A 13,208-nucleotide genomic window follows, 5' to 3' on the forward strand; every position below is an offset into this window, starting at 1 on the left:
CGGTGCACCACAGGTACCTGTATCGGATCGGCTGCACGAGGATTGCTGAAGGACAAGGATGCCGAATAAACCATTATCCATCAGGGCGTGATATTGATTCTACCGGAGAGAAGTCGACATCGCTATCGCCTCCATACAGGTATATAAACCCCTTCGACATCCCTCTTCTGTACCTCTTCAGTCTACCACTCGCATCGCAAGCATCCTGGCCTCTGCAAGCATATCTGTGACTCTTCTCCGGATTCAATATGCAAATCAAGAACGTCCTTAACTTAGCCGTCGTCGGCAATGCCCTTCTGGCCGCCGCCCACCCGGGCCACCATGAGGAGCGTGAGGCCCTTCAGCAGCGCTCCTTCAAGCGCACCCTGGCCCACGGTCTGCAGAAGTGTGAGGCCAGCCTGGAGGCCAGCGGCCTTCATGCCCGCGCCGAGGCCCGTCGCCGCGCCATGGTCGACCTGCACCGCCGCCAGCTCAAGGCCCGTGGTGACACCGCTGAGGTGCTGAACAAGTCGCACCTGTCCACCCGGCCCATCTCGGCCAACACCCCCGAGACCGAGGTCTTCAACGACGACAAGAAGATCTGCCTCCTCGGACCCAGCGCTGAGGGTGAGACCGGACCCTACTGGATCCCCGGTGAGCACATCCGTGGCGACATCCGCGAGAACGAGCCGGGTATCCCCGTCACCGTTGAGCAGCAGTTCATTGACGTCGAGACCTGCCAGCCCATCAGCGGCATCTACACCGAGATCTGGGGCTGCAACGCCACCGGTGTCTACTCCGGCCTGGTGGCCGATGGCAACGGCAACACCAATGACCTGGCCAACTACAACCGCACCTTCCTCCGTGGTGTGCAGAAGACCGACGAGGACGGCGTGGTGGTCTTCAACACTCTGTTCCCCGGTCACTACTCGGACCGCACCACCCACTACCATAACATTGTGCACTGGGGTGCCACTCTGCTGCCCAACAACACCCTGGCGGGCGGCTCCATCCCCCACATTGGCCAGATCTTCTGGGACCAGGACATGATCAGCAAGGTCGAGTCCACCTACCCGTACAACACCAACTCGATCCCTATCACTCCCAACGCGGAGGACCGCGTGGTCAACGTGGAGACCGAAAACGCTGACACCGATCCTTTCCTGAACTACGTCTACCTGGGTGACTCCCTCGAGGACGGTCTGTTCGCCTACCTCACCGTTGCGGTCAACACCTCGGCCATCCACTACCCCTACTGGACCAACGTGTACACTGCGAGTGGCGGCGAGTCTGTCTGCGGGACCTGCGACGGGGACCCGCGGGCGCTTGACGGTGGTCTTCCCACCCCTTCTGCTTCTGCATCTGCATCTGCATCCGCTTAATGCAGACGGGGACTCAATGGGAGGTGAGCAAGTATGAGAATGCTGGATGAAATCGGTGGATAGCTTAGATGTTTAATCTACTCGATGATAGTAGTTAGCTCACGAATATGAAATCGTTGATTGGATACAACCATTCCCTTCGGAAACTGACCGATTCGTAAGCACTAATGACTAAGCGGGAGTTTCGGGGATCTAGCCGCATCGGGAAGGCCCGCTTATAGTTAATTTTGTACTCCGTAGTATTCCCGAATAGTAGTCAGTGCGAGTACGGGCTATGCTCAATTCCCGTCAACATCTGTCTCCCTTGAAAGATAGATTGTCCTTGTCCCTGTCTCAGAATAAGGACTGAGATATCTTCTTGGCTCCCCCGTTATCCTTGCTGTATTTTGCGACTGCCCAACAGGATCAACCCGTAGTAGGATCGTCCACGATTGGGTACCTACTACTGACCTAGAAAGCCAACGAGGTGACTGAGTGCAGTTCTATCTGCTGTGGTGCGTCAGATCTATTGTACGGACACGATGGTATTTGATGCTACACGGGAGGTATATAAATTCTATGTACATTCTTGAAGATTGTCTGCATCATATGATTCCTGGAACGACCGGTGTGGGAGTGCAAAGTGGCGGTGATAGTATATACATATCAGACGGTGTAGCTCAGGCTAATGCTACTAAAACACTACTACTACTTACTACTGAGTAATCCGTAGCATGAGTAGATCTGATAGCAATTGATAGTATTTCGCTTCAGTCATTCCAATGACAATATTACACAACGGCAACTATTCCGATGGAATACGTGGACTATCATGGTGGTAGTAGAGATACGCCTTGCAGCGTTGCCGAACCCGATGCCGCGGTGTATAGTATATTCCCGACGAGATCTGATCGCCCGGCAGCTAAGCAGGGATTTGGTCGATCAATGCGGTCAGAATCGGCGTTTGTCAACCGACTAACTGCCATTAGATTTGGCAGAACTATAGGAAGTGTACGGGATCTGGTGATGGTTTGCTGGATAGATAGGCCCGGGATACAAGCATCATATCTACCTACTGCCATCGATCTATTTATTTACCTGTCACAGATAAGTTTAGCATCGGCCCACCCAGTGGATCCGATCCGACGATGTCCGTTTCTCTTTGTCAACTATCTGGCTTCATCCTGACGTGACTCACATTCCCGAGTCATTCCCGAGCGGAAATGGATACCATTTCCCCCTCACGCACTTTTTCTACTCCTCATAAAGCTTCCCTCCAAACTCAATTCCTTAGTTTTTCTTTTTCTTTCTCCTTTCCCTCTTCTTTCCAGACCTCTCATATAAAATACAGATCACACAATGATCTCCAAACTCACCCAACCATACAGCTTCCTGGATGACTACAGCGAGGGAGCTCATCCACGACTCCTCCAATCCCTCCTCCTCACCAACGCCACCCAACAAACCGGCTACGGCACCGATGAATACACCCACGAAGCCCGTCAATTACTCTACTCTCACATCCAAGCCACCGACGATGAAGTCGCCATCCACTTCGTCCCCAGCGGCACCGCCGCCAATCTCATCTCCATTGCCAGCTGCCTGCGGCCGTATGAAGCCGTGCTCGCCGTAGAAACCGGCCACATCCTAGACAAGGAAGCCGGGGCCATCGAAGCCACCGGCCACAAAGTCATCCCGGTGCCTGGGGTGCGCGGGAAAATGACCCCCGAGAATCTCGAACGCGTGCTCGATCGCAATACCTTCTTCCCGCACATGGCCAAGCCGCGACTGGTGTACATCTCCAACGCGACGGAGGTGGGCACGATCTACACGCGGAGTGAGCTGCGACGGCTGTCGGAGACGTGTCGACGGCGGGAGTTACTGCTGCATGTGGACGGCGCGCGATTGGGGGTGGCGCTGAGCGCGGAGACGAATGATGATCCTCTCTCCCTGCGTGATCTGGTCGATTACACGGATATTTTCTGGATTGGGGGCACGAAGATGGGCGCCTTGCTGGGCGAGGCGGTCGTGGTGCGGCGGAGTCTGGCCGAGGGGTTTGAGTTTAATATCAAGCAGCGCGGTGCCTTGCTGGGCAAGTCCCGCGTCATGGGGGTGCAGTTTGCTGAGTTGTTTCGGGATGGATTGTATTTCGAGCTGGCGAGACATGCGAATGCTATGGCACGCCGCATTTCGGCCCAGTTTGAGCGCTTGGGATGGGAATTGGCCGCGGAGACGGAAACGAATCAGGTGTTTGTCGTGGTGCCTGATGCGATGCTGCATCGGTTGGCGGAGCGCATTCGGTTCTACGAGTGGGATAAGCGTGAGACTGGCACGGTCATTCGCATTGTGACTGCTTGGGCTACGGATGAGATGGCGGTGGAGAAACTGTGTCAGTGGCTAGAGGCAGTCCATCAGCATGATAATAATACCCTAACTATCTAATAGAGAGACAGTTTAATATGAATTAATGAGAGATCTATGAGTTAATCGGAAGATTAGAAACTAAACAGAATAAAGATGGAAGACCGGCCCAGACTGTTGGGGAAATTACTTGATGGAATCCACTCGCAATTTCCGTGACAAAAGAATATCGCATTTCCCCTCATTATTCCCGAGTTTTTTTTGTGGTTATTCCCGATGGTCGGGAATAAAATCAGTTACCCCTCACGTGCCCCTCACACTCTTTGCCTAAGCAATTCTCATCAAATCATCCAATTTATTCCCGCGTCGGCTTTGAGTGAGCAACGATGCGCCTGTCCATCTCTTGCGATAGCTGTCGGTAAGCTCCTCACTTCATTCCATTCCATCCCATTCATCTATTATCAGCTACTCATCTACTCATCTACTCACTATCAGCCAATCCAAGGTCAAGTGCATCCACGATGGCCATCCTCCCTGCCGTCGCTGCCACCGCCTCCGTCGCGATGATTGCGTCCTGACCGATCCGCGCTCTCCCGGCGTGCGCACGCCTCGAACTCCTCGCAGAGCCAGCATCAAACGAACAGGATCAGGGTCAGGATTGGAAATAGGGACAGGGAGGACTACTGCGACCACTGCCACCACCACAGCCCGCTCACCTGTCCCCCCTCCGACTCCCTCTCAGTCCGCCAACCCCATCGCGGCCATCGCCCCGGCCACTCTGATCACCGCATGCGACATCTACCGCAAGAAATTCCCCGTCGTCAACTTCCTCCACTATCCCTCGCTGATCGCCGATCTCTCCCATCATGCCTCCGCCGTGGAGCCCGTCTTTCTCGCCGCGCTGCTCTCGCTGTGCGCCCGCTTCATGCCCGACGCCGCTTTGGCTGCCCCCGAAACATACGCCGAGTATGCGCGCTCCCAGCTGGCCCATCGCGCCTTCGAAGCCCCGTCGCTCTATCTCGCGCAATCCCTCGTCATGATCTCGCTCTACGAATGGGGGTCCGGTCGGCCTTATCGCGCATGGATGTACAGCGGTATTACTCCACTCAACTCAATTTACCCTTTCTGTACGATTATTGCTAACAACACAATTGCGTCAGGCATGGCTACCTACATGATCCAATCCCTACTCAAAACCGCCGATGATACTATGGAACAACAACCCCTGCTGGACCTGCCCGCCCATCGCATCACCTACGAACAGCTCGTCCGCACCTACTGGTGCTGCTTCGCGCAGGACTGCGAGCTCAGCTCCGGCGCCCGCCAACACTTTGCCCTCTCCTTCCGCCAGATCTCCGTGCCTCTTCCCGTCAGCGACTCCGACTTCACCTTTGGGAAAGCTACCCCGCGCTTAATGCCAGCGGACATGAGCCGCTCCTCCTCCCTGGCACTGAATCTGTCGATTGATCGGGGATTGACCATCGTCACACGGGGATTTGACATATTCGTGCGCATCCTCCGATTCGCCAATGAGAGCCGTCGCGGTCGGGCGCAAGGATCGGCAGGGTTGTCCCTCCGCGCGTGGGAGATGCTGAAAGCCGAGCTAGACGAATGGAGAGGGCTTCAGGATGCCACGGTGCGGTATCCCGAGACCAATGCGCAGGCGCATGTGGCGTTGGGATCGGGGGAGTTATTTGCCTATATCAATTTGGTGTATTTTATGAGTATTCTATTCCTCTACCGCGACCGCATCCTCTCCACCCCCAAATCCTCCATCGACCATCACGACCCGGCCGACGACGAAGCCATCGACCACCTCTTCGCCACGGCCCAGCACATCGGCGCGATTCTCGCTGCCCTTGAGGCCTGCGCCACTCCGGTCATCACCCCGTACGCCGGGTTCAGCGTCTTCGTGGCCGCACATATCAACATGTACGGCACTGTCTGTCCCGGTCGGTACCCGGGGGGTTTAGCGCGCGCGCAGGAAGAGAAGAAGATGAATTTGGAGTATTTGGAGCGACTGTGTCGGTTCTGGGATGTGGGGACCAGCTGGGTATGCCATATACCTCCCATCCATTTTTCATCTTTTGTTGCGAAGTATCTAATAGAGACAGTGGCGAACCCTCCAAGAAGCCAATCGATTCTATGAAACCGCCCGAACCACCGCCCAAGGCCATGTGGGCGTTTCTCGTGCAGAGCATCTCACCCTGGCGGGTACTATCGATGAATACGGCGACATTCGCGTATCGCGACCCGAGACGGCGCCTACTTCGCGACGACGCGCGGGGGGATCTTCGGAGGGAGTGGGAGTGCGCCGCATGTCGGTGGCCGAGTTGACGGCTCCCGGTGGCGGTGGTGGAAGCAGTGGTGGGAGCGGCGAGTGGCCGGATCTGGAAGCGGATATGTGGCAGTGGCCGTTTCTGGATGAGAATTGGTCGCTGGGGTTTGACACGGGGTTTGAGTCGGCGTGGCCGGGGTTGAGTTGATGGCTGCGAAGTTGGTTTGTATGAGTGATGAATTATGAGTATGATGAACAGCAGTATAATCAATGAATAATAATCATAATTGTTTATGGTTCTTCTTCTGGACCATCACAGCGCCTGTGAAGTCAGCAATAGCTTTATGGTCGACCCTATTATCACTTTGTGTTTTCGATTTTCCACTCATATAGACACTCCGATGAATTCTCGTCTCAGCAGAAGCAGTGGGTAGGATTTGAGGACGATCATGATCGTACGCCAACGGCCCGTAGTATTGGTATATATTATGCTACCAAGCTGACAATCGCCATGCGACGCTCCTCCTGATGTATCGTATAAATATCAGGTTCTCGCACGGAGAACAAAACGTTGAATGAGAGTACCATTCGGTGTATTCGAAATATGCCGCAAAAACATTGACTAAGTCAATTGATCTGCACTGGAGGTTTTTATTTTCCAATATCTTCCGGGGACTTTTCGGGCATGCGGTAGGTACAATACTCGGCGCAAGCATTGCGAACTCGGTCGGCGTACTAAATAATTAGCAGAGCACAGGCCTCTCGGTGTACGTTTCCCTGGGCCAGTATCATATTAAATTAGCGGTTCGGTCGGCACAGGCGGTGCTAATTAGTTAGTTGCCTCAGTATTAAGCGGTAGTTAGGATGTGCAACTTTGCGTAGTAAGCGGCAATCAACCACCGAGGGATGATATTCCGTAGTACATCACTGCAACTTAATCAAGCACTGCATGGCTCGTGGCAGGTGGTCGCGAAATCCCCGAGATCACTACAATCAGAGTCAAGGACACTGCTAATAATATATATTCATCTTTCCTGCAAGTAACTGCTTAACCCCGAGGGCACACGTACGTGGCTCAAATATCCCCATCAGTGGGTAGTTTGCGTCTGCCGTTAGCGGATTACTTAGTTACTTGGTTAGTTATAAGTTCTGCCCCATCGGAGAAAATGAAAATGAAAATGAAAATGAAAATGGACGTGTCCGTAGAAAGGAGAAACTGCGTGGAATCTAGAAAACTCGGTCGAAAAACAACTAGCCTCATATTAAGGTTGCTTAGGTCCTGATTATTGCCAGAACACGTCGATCTTTGCGCACACTCAATTAGCCGGTGGAGTGGAGATGAGTCCGACAACGGTCCACGTAAGATGCATCATCATCACACCTTCTACTTTTTAGTCGAGTTGACAGGGGCAGTAAACTACATGGGGATGTATCCGACTAAGGACTATGTAATTAGTGTGGCGCAGATATCTACTCTTGTAAAAGATTGGTTTCACTTTGCTGCTATCTATTCTTGTTCTGAAAGTCGGCGTGGCTGTTCCAAAGTGGACACCCAAGGCGCATCACCAGTTCGAACGATCGGCCGTTGCCATTGCCCAGCCTTTCTCTGTTTTGGGGAGTCGAGCCAAGCTTTTAGCGGGGAATGCGCTCGGTTGGAACCAGATTTGGTGGTGCTTGGGCTAAATTCTTTTCCTTACGAGGGTTAGTGGAGTATTTTGGACGACGGGGGTGGTGGCAGAGAATTGATGTGGTGGATCGATGCTCTGCTGAACAGTCAATGTGAAGGATGATTTCAATTGAGAGTAAAGAGATTTCTTATCCCTCTGGTATCGAACAGATAAGACTGCCTTGCAATCATCTGCTGTCCATCATGACAGACGAACAAGCAATGGTGGACCAAGCCGCGTGGCCGCTGAGTGGCCGACGGCCCACTCCGAATCCCCGAAGCCAATCACCGAGTCAATTCGCTATAAAAATAACCTGCGAAAGCCTCAGCCCTAGTTGAGGCACGTTATGGAGTACGACGACACCAGCACGATCCAGCAAGATTGGCCGGGCAGATTTTTCGTATCATTCATATTTGAGCCTGTCGGTAGCTTGGTGCCGATTGCCCTACATTCCATCTCTACCCTGATTCCCTCCTCCCCTTTCTTTCTCTCCCAGACTCCCCATCCTTAATACTTCTACCCGACTTGTTGCTGCCTACATCCGACCCTCTAAGTAATCATGCAACTCCGCTATCTGCTGGCGTTCAGCGCCCTATCATCCACCGTCATCGCTAAGGCGGAACCGGCGGCAGGAGTCTTCTGGCTATCACCGCAAACTGAAGCGCCGGTCGCTCAACCAACGTCCATCGTGGATAATTACCCCAAGCCCAAGCGGTATAACCGTTCATTGAATTTCCAAAAGAGGGCCACTACCACCGATGATACGACCACCACCACAGATGCAGCCACCACCACTGCAGACACCACATCCGACACGACCAGCACTACCGAAGCCACCACCACCTCCACCACTTCTTCCACATCCTCCACCTCCACAACTACTGCTACAACTGCTACCGCCACGAGCACCACCTCCAGCTCGACTTCCACTACATCCTCCTCCTCCCAATCCACCACCAGCGCAACCTCCACCACTCAAAGTACCACAACCACAAGCACTACCACCAGCACCACCACCTCCGCCACGAGCACCCTCACCGCCGCCCAAAAGGAGTTCAACCACCGCGGAGAGATCGCCGCCATCGTGACCTTCAGTATCCTCATCTTCATCTTCGTCGCCCTCACCTTCTTCCTCTGCTTCCGCGAGAAGTCCAAGATCAACCGTCTGGCCAAGAAAGCCGACGCCGGCGCCGACTACTCCATGGTGCCGCTGGCTGACGGCCGGCCCCAGAGTGAGGCTAAATTTGACCGCGCCTCCATGATGTTTGCCTCGAACTCGGAGCTCAACTTGAACGGAAGTGGCCGCCGGCCTACCTCGATGGCGGTTAGTGAGACGCTGAGTGTGCCGAACCGGACGGCGCCGGGGACGCCGTCGGATGAGCATCGGGCGAATATGGTTTGATGGGAGGCAGCTAGATACTGAGTGAATGTTGGATATGAGTGCAGCATGACATACCGATCGGTTTCGCTGGATGATGGTATCATTCCTTAGGACGTCTATTTCATTTCTTTTTTGATTTCTTATGTATATATATGTTTTCAGCGATTGAGCCTTCTTCTGTATGATCTGTGAGCCTGATATCATGCATATGCATAGCGTTATGAGATACATTTGCAGTAGTTGACAGTAAGGTGTAACGCTAGTAGGAATGCCCATACCTCAATTTAGCACAGCTGTCTGTGCGGATTATACAAGTTGCATAAGCATAAATCGGGACAAGACGACACACTTGAGGCATCATCCCCAATTATCAACAGAGCACATCTATAATGCTCCGACCACACATCTAATCAATCTTGTGCATTTAATGAAGCTCAACATAACGCAAACGACACTATCTAGTACACTGAAACTATGATTCCACCATAACGCAATCGGCGATACCCTCAGATCGCAACACGCTCCTAACGCCGAAAGCCGATCTATACCAGCACCCAGCAGCATAAATACCGACTATCTGCCAGCGCCATATCCAACTTGAAGCACTATACACCATCCAAATATACACATATACACATACACAGATACATATAGTATATACATATACAGAAATCAACAATGCCCCACCCACGAATCCACTCCACCGGCTCCCTCGACGCCTTCAACCCCATCCTGGTAACCCCGGTCATCGGCACCGAATTCCCCAAAGACAGCTGCAACATTGTCGACGATATTCTCAACGCCGAGAATGCTGAGCAGCGTATTCGCGATCTTGCCATCTTAGGTACCTTCCCTATACCCCTTCCCACAATCCCCCCTACTACTACCCAATTCTAACAAAGAATGAATAATAAGTGGCCGAACGAGGCGTCGTCTTCTTCCGCTCCCAAAACAACCTAACCAACGACCTCCAGAAACACCTAATCCTCCAAATGGGCTACCTCACCACCCGTCCCGCCTCCCACGGTCTACACATCCACCCCGTCACCAACTCCTCCCGCGAATTCGGCGACCCGGACCCGCAAATCAGCACAATCCACTCCGAAGGACGAAAGAAACTCTACCAGGGCTCAGATTATACCCGTATGGCGGCTGTCTGGCATAGTGATATTGCGTTTGAGAAGGCCCCCGCGGACTTTTCGAGTCTGAGGTTGACGGAGTTGCCGGTTACGGGCGGGGATACGTTGTGGGCGAGTGGGTATGAGGTTTATGATCGGATTAGTAAGCCGTATAGGGCGTTTTTGGAGGGGTTGAGTGCGACGCATGTGGGCAGTGGGTTTAAGAGGATGGGGGTGAAGGTGTATACGGGGGAGAGGGGCGCGCCGGTGAATGTGGGGGATGAGTTGGAGGCGGTGCATCCGGTAGGTATCTCTTTCTTTCTTTTGGTGGGTGTTTGAGGGTATGGGGTGAGTTAGCTGATGATGGGCTAGGTTGTTAGGACGAATCCGATTACGGGGTGGAAGTCGATCTTCCCGATTGGTATGTGGATTGTTGCGTGGGTGTGGGTGTGAGGTCATTGCTGATATGTTCTAGGAGCCTTCCCCAGCAAGATCAACGGGTTGAATCGTCGAGAGAGTGCCAATATGCTGCAGTACTTCCACGATCTCATCACCTACGGCCATGATCTACAGGTGCGGTTCAAGTGGAATGAGCCTAATGATATTGGTATGTTTATACCCCCGTTACACTCATGCAGATACTAACAGCTCAGCCATCTGGGATAATCGCAGCGTGTTCCATACAGCCACTGGCGATCATGAAGGGTTCGGGCCTAGGAGTGGCAATCGCGCTGTCGGCGTTGGTGAGGTGCCTTACTTCGATCCCGAGAGTAAGTCGAGGAGAGAGGATCTGGGGATCGAGGATACGCTGTCTCCGGCTCATTTGTAATTACTTGAAACATTATCATGTGAAATAGGTGTTAGTTATTGTCATCTGGGAACCAGTTGAGACCCTCGGTCATGTCCATGCTTAATAGGTCGTTCGACCATATCTCCGGGAACATGTCGCTGAATGTATGCCAGAAGTCGGGTGTATCTGCCATCCCCTGCCCGTATGTATCATGTCCGGTTAACCCTCCCATAGGGGGCAACGGATACTGAAAGTCGAACCATCCAGTTGAGAACTGAGAATCCCCAGTTACGTCTGTCTGTGCGCTGGCACTTTCAGAATGTGGTGTGGGAATCACATCCTCCGTATGTCGTTCACTCGGCGTAGCATCAGCCTTTGCATCGTTCACATACTCCATAACCCGGTTGATGATCATCTCCAGGCCATCGCGGTACTTCTTCAGAGTGGCGTTTCGCTCTGCCATGACAAACAGCGCGGACGAACATGCCCGCAGATCATTCGACACAGCGACTGTCCATAGTTGAGGGGCCCGGAAGAGGCAGAGGCTATTTCGTCAGTAATTTTCTCTTGCAATGGCAGGGGGACTCACCATATAGTCAATCCAGCCATATACAACGAGTTGACTAGCAGAAAAGAGTATCCCGATGAATCCCGCTGTCGCAGCCGCTTGAAGCACTGACACATCTGCCCGGAGGCATACAGACACTTCTCTATCAGAGGATCCCCGCGCGGCAAGATTCCCACGAACCGCTGAACGAGCATGCGAATGGAGTTATTCCAGTGCATGTGGACAAAGTCGTCTTCGTCGGGTGCCATTGGCGGCAGCGACGATTCAAACTCTTCTAACGACGCCATCAGGGGAGCTGTCTCCGGGACGAGCGTTGCGATGTTCTTATCCGTGCGGTAAATGCGGGTATGGATCTGTGACATGATGCGCTGCAGTTGGGTCAACGCGATGAATCTCCGAAGGCTCCTTGCCTGCGAGGCCACTGAGCTCTGCAGAGCCTGTTCCACCAGCTCGTCGCTGGTACAAGAATCATCCAGATCAGCCGGCGCATGAACATCAATCTCCTCTTCCGGAATGCTGAATGGCCGTCCCAAGGACCAGGCCACGTATCGCTCGACTAGGTACACAGACCAGAAGAGCCGGCGGCGCATCTGTCCTTCGTACGGTCGCATCCGCCGATACTGAGATTCCCGGTGCAGCCCTAGGTCGATGCAGATGCGCATGGCCAGACCGATCAAGTACCAGACTCTTGTGGCCGACGATGTTCGCATGTGATACAGGACGAGTAACATGAGGGCTTCGATATTGGTGTAAGATTGCGAGGATTCGCCCAGGGCAGGCTCCAGTCGGAGTGCCATTGCGACAAAGGCGCTTGGTGGCGTGGAGTCGTAAGTCTCGGTCATTTGTAGAATCGCTGCACCAATGGCGTATACCATGAATAGTTTGAATCGTGCCGCCTCGCTCGGCACATCTGACTGGGGCTTCTGTACGGTCGCATGCAGCTGCATCAGCTCTGAGCGATCCAGGAACGGGAGACGGGTATGCATGTCCTTGAAGTATGCGTTGAGGAGTCGTAATCCAACCGCATCACTGGGTAGTGTGGTGCTGGCTGCAGTTCTTTCGCAGTCCGGTGGAGCCTGTTGGTGACTGCCATTGATGGGGATGGACCTCAGCCAGACGGCGTTTTGCACAAGACGACCGAGGTCTTCTGCAATGGACATGCCCGATGAGGGTCCCAGATATGCCAGATTGTCACTCCCTTCATGGCCCATTGCCATCATTGAGACCACTCCAGATCGAGATTCATGAGGTTGTAGTTTTGCGCCCGGAAGATGTTCCACTGTCGCATCTGAATCCCGGGGGATCTGATCCAGCGCCGCGGATAGTTGTGCTTCGAGCACTTCAATGCGATGCACCAATGCCCCCTTGGACATGGCATGGTGCCAGGATGGAACGGACTCGGATCGCAGACAGGGCTGTTTGGCGGATTCGCAGCCGGTACAGGTCGGATAGCCGACACATCGCTGCTTGCGTCGGTGGCAGCGTTTACATGATTTGGGGATGCGTTTGCGAATCCTTCCTTCAGTGCTCATGACGGGAGGTGAAGGTTAGAATGAAGAAAACGAAGAGGAGCAGGGGATGATCAGTCATGGCTGGTTTCCCCGCATGATCTTGCCTGGATTGATTCACTGCCGAGGCGCCAATGACTTACCGAGATGAGGCGATGGTGCCGCCAACGCACGCCATCGCTGGTTGCCAACTTGTT

At 53.4% G+C, this 13,208-nt stretch overlaps 5 protein-coding genes across 5 annotated transcripts; 4 read left to right on the forward strand and 1 right to left on the reverse strand.

Moving 5' to 3' along the window:
• Positions 1–248: 248 nt before the first annotated feature.
• On the forward strand, positions 249–1,361 carry ASPBRDRAFT_139181 (intradiol ring-cleavage dioxygenase; the record flags this gene model as incomplete). Its single annotated transcript, XM_067619068.1, has 1 exon — positions 249–1,361. One exon carries the CDS (start codon positions 249–251, stop codon positions 1,359–1,361), a length of 1,113 nt encoding a protein of 370 aa, XP_067473179.1.
• Positions 1,362–2,699: 1,338 nt separating this feature from the next.
• Positions 2,700–6,187, forward strand: ASPBRDRAFT_139167 (uncharacterized protein; the record flags this gene model as incomplete). Its single annotated transcript, XM_067619067.1, has 4 exons — positions 2,700–3,716; positions 4,207–4,795; positions 4,862–5,754; positions 5,816–6,187. The coding sequence occupies 4 exons, from the start codon at positions 2,700–2,702 to the stop codon at positions 6,185–6,187; spliced, it is 2,871 nt and encodes a 956-aa protein (XP_067473180.1).
• Positions 6,188–8,205: 2,018 nt separating this feature from the next.
• Positions 8,206–9,048, forward strand: ASPBRDRAFT_139129 (uncharacterized protein; the record flags this gene model as incomplete). The annotated part of the gene is made up of 1 exon (XM_067619063.1): positions 8,206–9,048. The coding sequence occupies one exon, from the start codon at positions 8,206–8,208 to the stop codon at positions 9,046–9,048; it is 843 nt and encodes a 280-aa protein (XP_067473181.1).
• Positions 9,049–9,667: 619 nt separating this feature from the next.
• ASPBRDRAFT_49384 (TauD/TfdA dioxygenase family protein) lies at positions 9,668–11,137 on the forward strand. The gene is made up of 5 exons (XM_067626323.1): positions 9,668–9,871; positions 9,943–10,448; positions 10,518–10,566; positions 10,621–10,752; positions 10,799–11,137. The coding sequence occupies exons 1-5, from the start codon at positions 9,706–9,708 to the stop codon at positions 10,972–10,974; spliced, it is 1,029 nt and encodes a 342-aa protein (XP_067473182.1). The 5' UTR covers positions 9,668–9,705; the 3' UTR covers positions 10,975–11,137.
• On the reverse strand, positions 10,737–13,033 carry ASPBRDRAFT_164551 (fungal specific transcription factor domain-containing protein). The gene is made up of 2 exons (XM_067619535.1): positions 11,525–13,033; positions 10,737–11,480 (listed from the first exon to the last, which is right to left on the reverse strand). Exons 1-2 carry the CDS (start codon positions 12,874–12,876, stop codon positions 11,006–11,008), a joined length of 1,827 nt encoding a protein of 608 aa, XP_067473183.1. The 5' UTR covers positions 12,877–13,033; the 3' UTR covers positions 10,737–11,005.
• Positions 13,034–13,208: the final 175 nt, after the last annotated feature.

This window comes from Aspergillus brasiliensis (genome assembly GCF_001889945.1).
Source record: "Aspergillus brasiliensis CBS 101740 unplaced genomic scaffold ASPBRscaffold_26, whole genome shotgun sequence".
Taxonomy (NCBI): domain Eukaryota; kingdom Fungi; phylum Ascomycota; class Eurotiomycetes; order Eurotiales; family Aspergillaceae; genus Aspergillus; species Aspergillus brasiliensis.

Excerpts from the sequence above, each read along its gene's own strand:
- ASPBRDRAFT_164551 (XM_067619535.1), bottom strand. The coding sequence starts at position 12,876 with ATGTCCAAGGGGGCATTGGTGCATCGCATTGAAGTGCTCGAAGCACAA. Across the intron at positions 11,481-11,524 it reads ATGGCTGGATTGACTATATG|CCTCTGCCTCTTCCGGGCCC; the intron begins GTGAGTCCCCCT and ends CTGACGAAATAG.
- ASPBRDRAFT_49384 (XM_067626323.1), top strand. The coding sequence starts at position 9,706 with ATGCCCCACCCACGAATCCACTCCACCGGCTCCCTCGACGCCTTCAAC. Across the intron at positions 10,449-10,517 it reads AGTTGGAGGCGGTGCATCCG|GTTGTTAGGACGAATCCGAT; the intron begins GTAGGTATCTCT and ends ATGATGGGCTAG. Across the intron at positions 10,567-10,620 it reads GAAGTCGATCTTCCCGATTG|GAGCCTTCCCCAGCAAGATC; the intron begins GTATGTGGATTG and ends GATATGTTCTAG.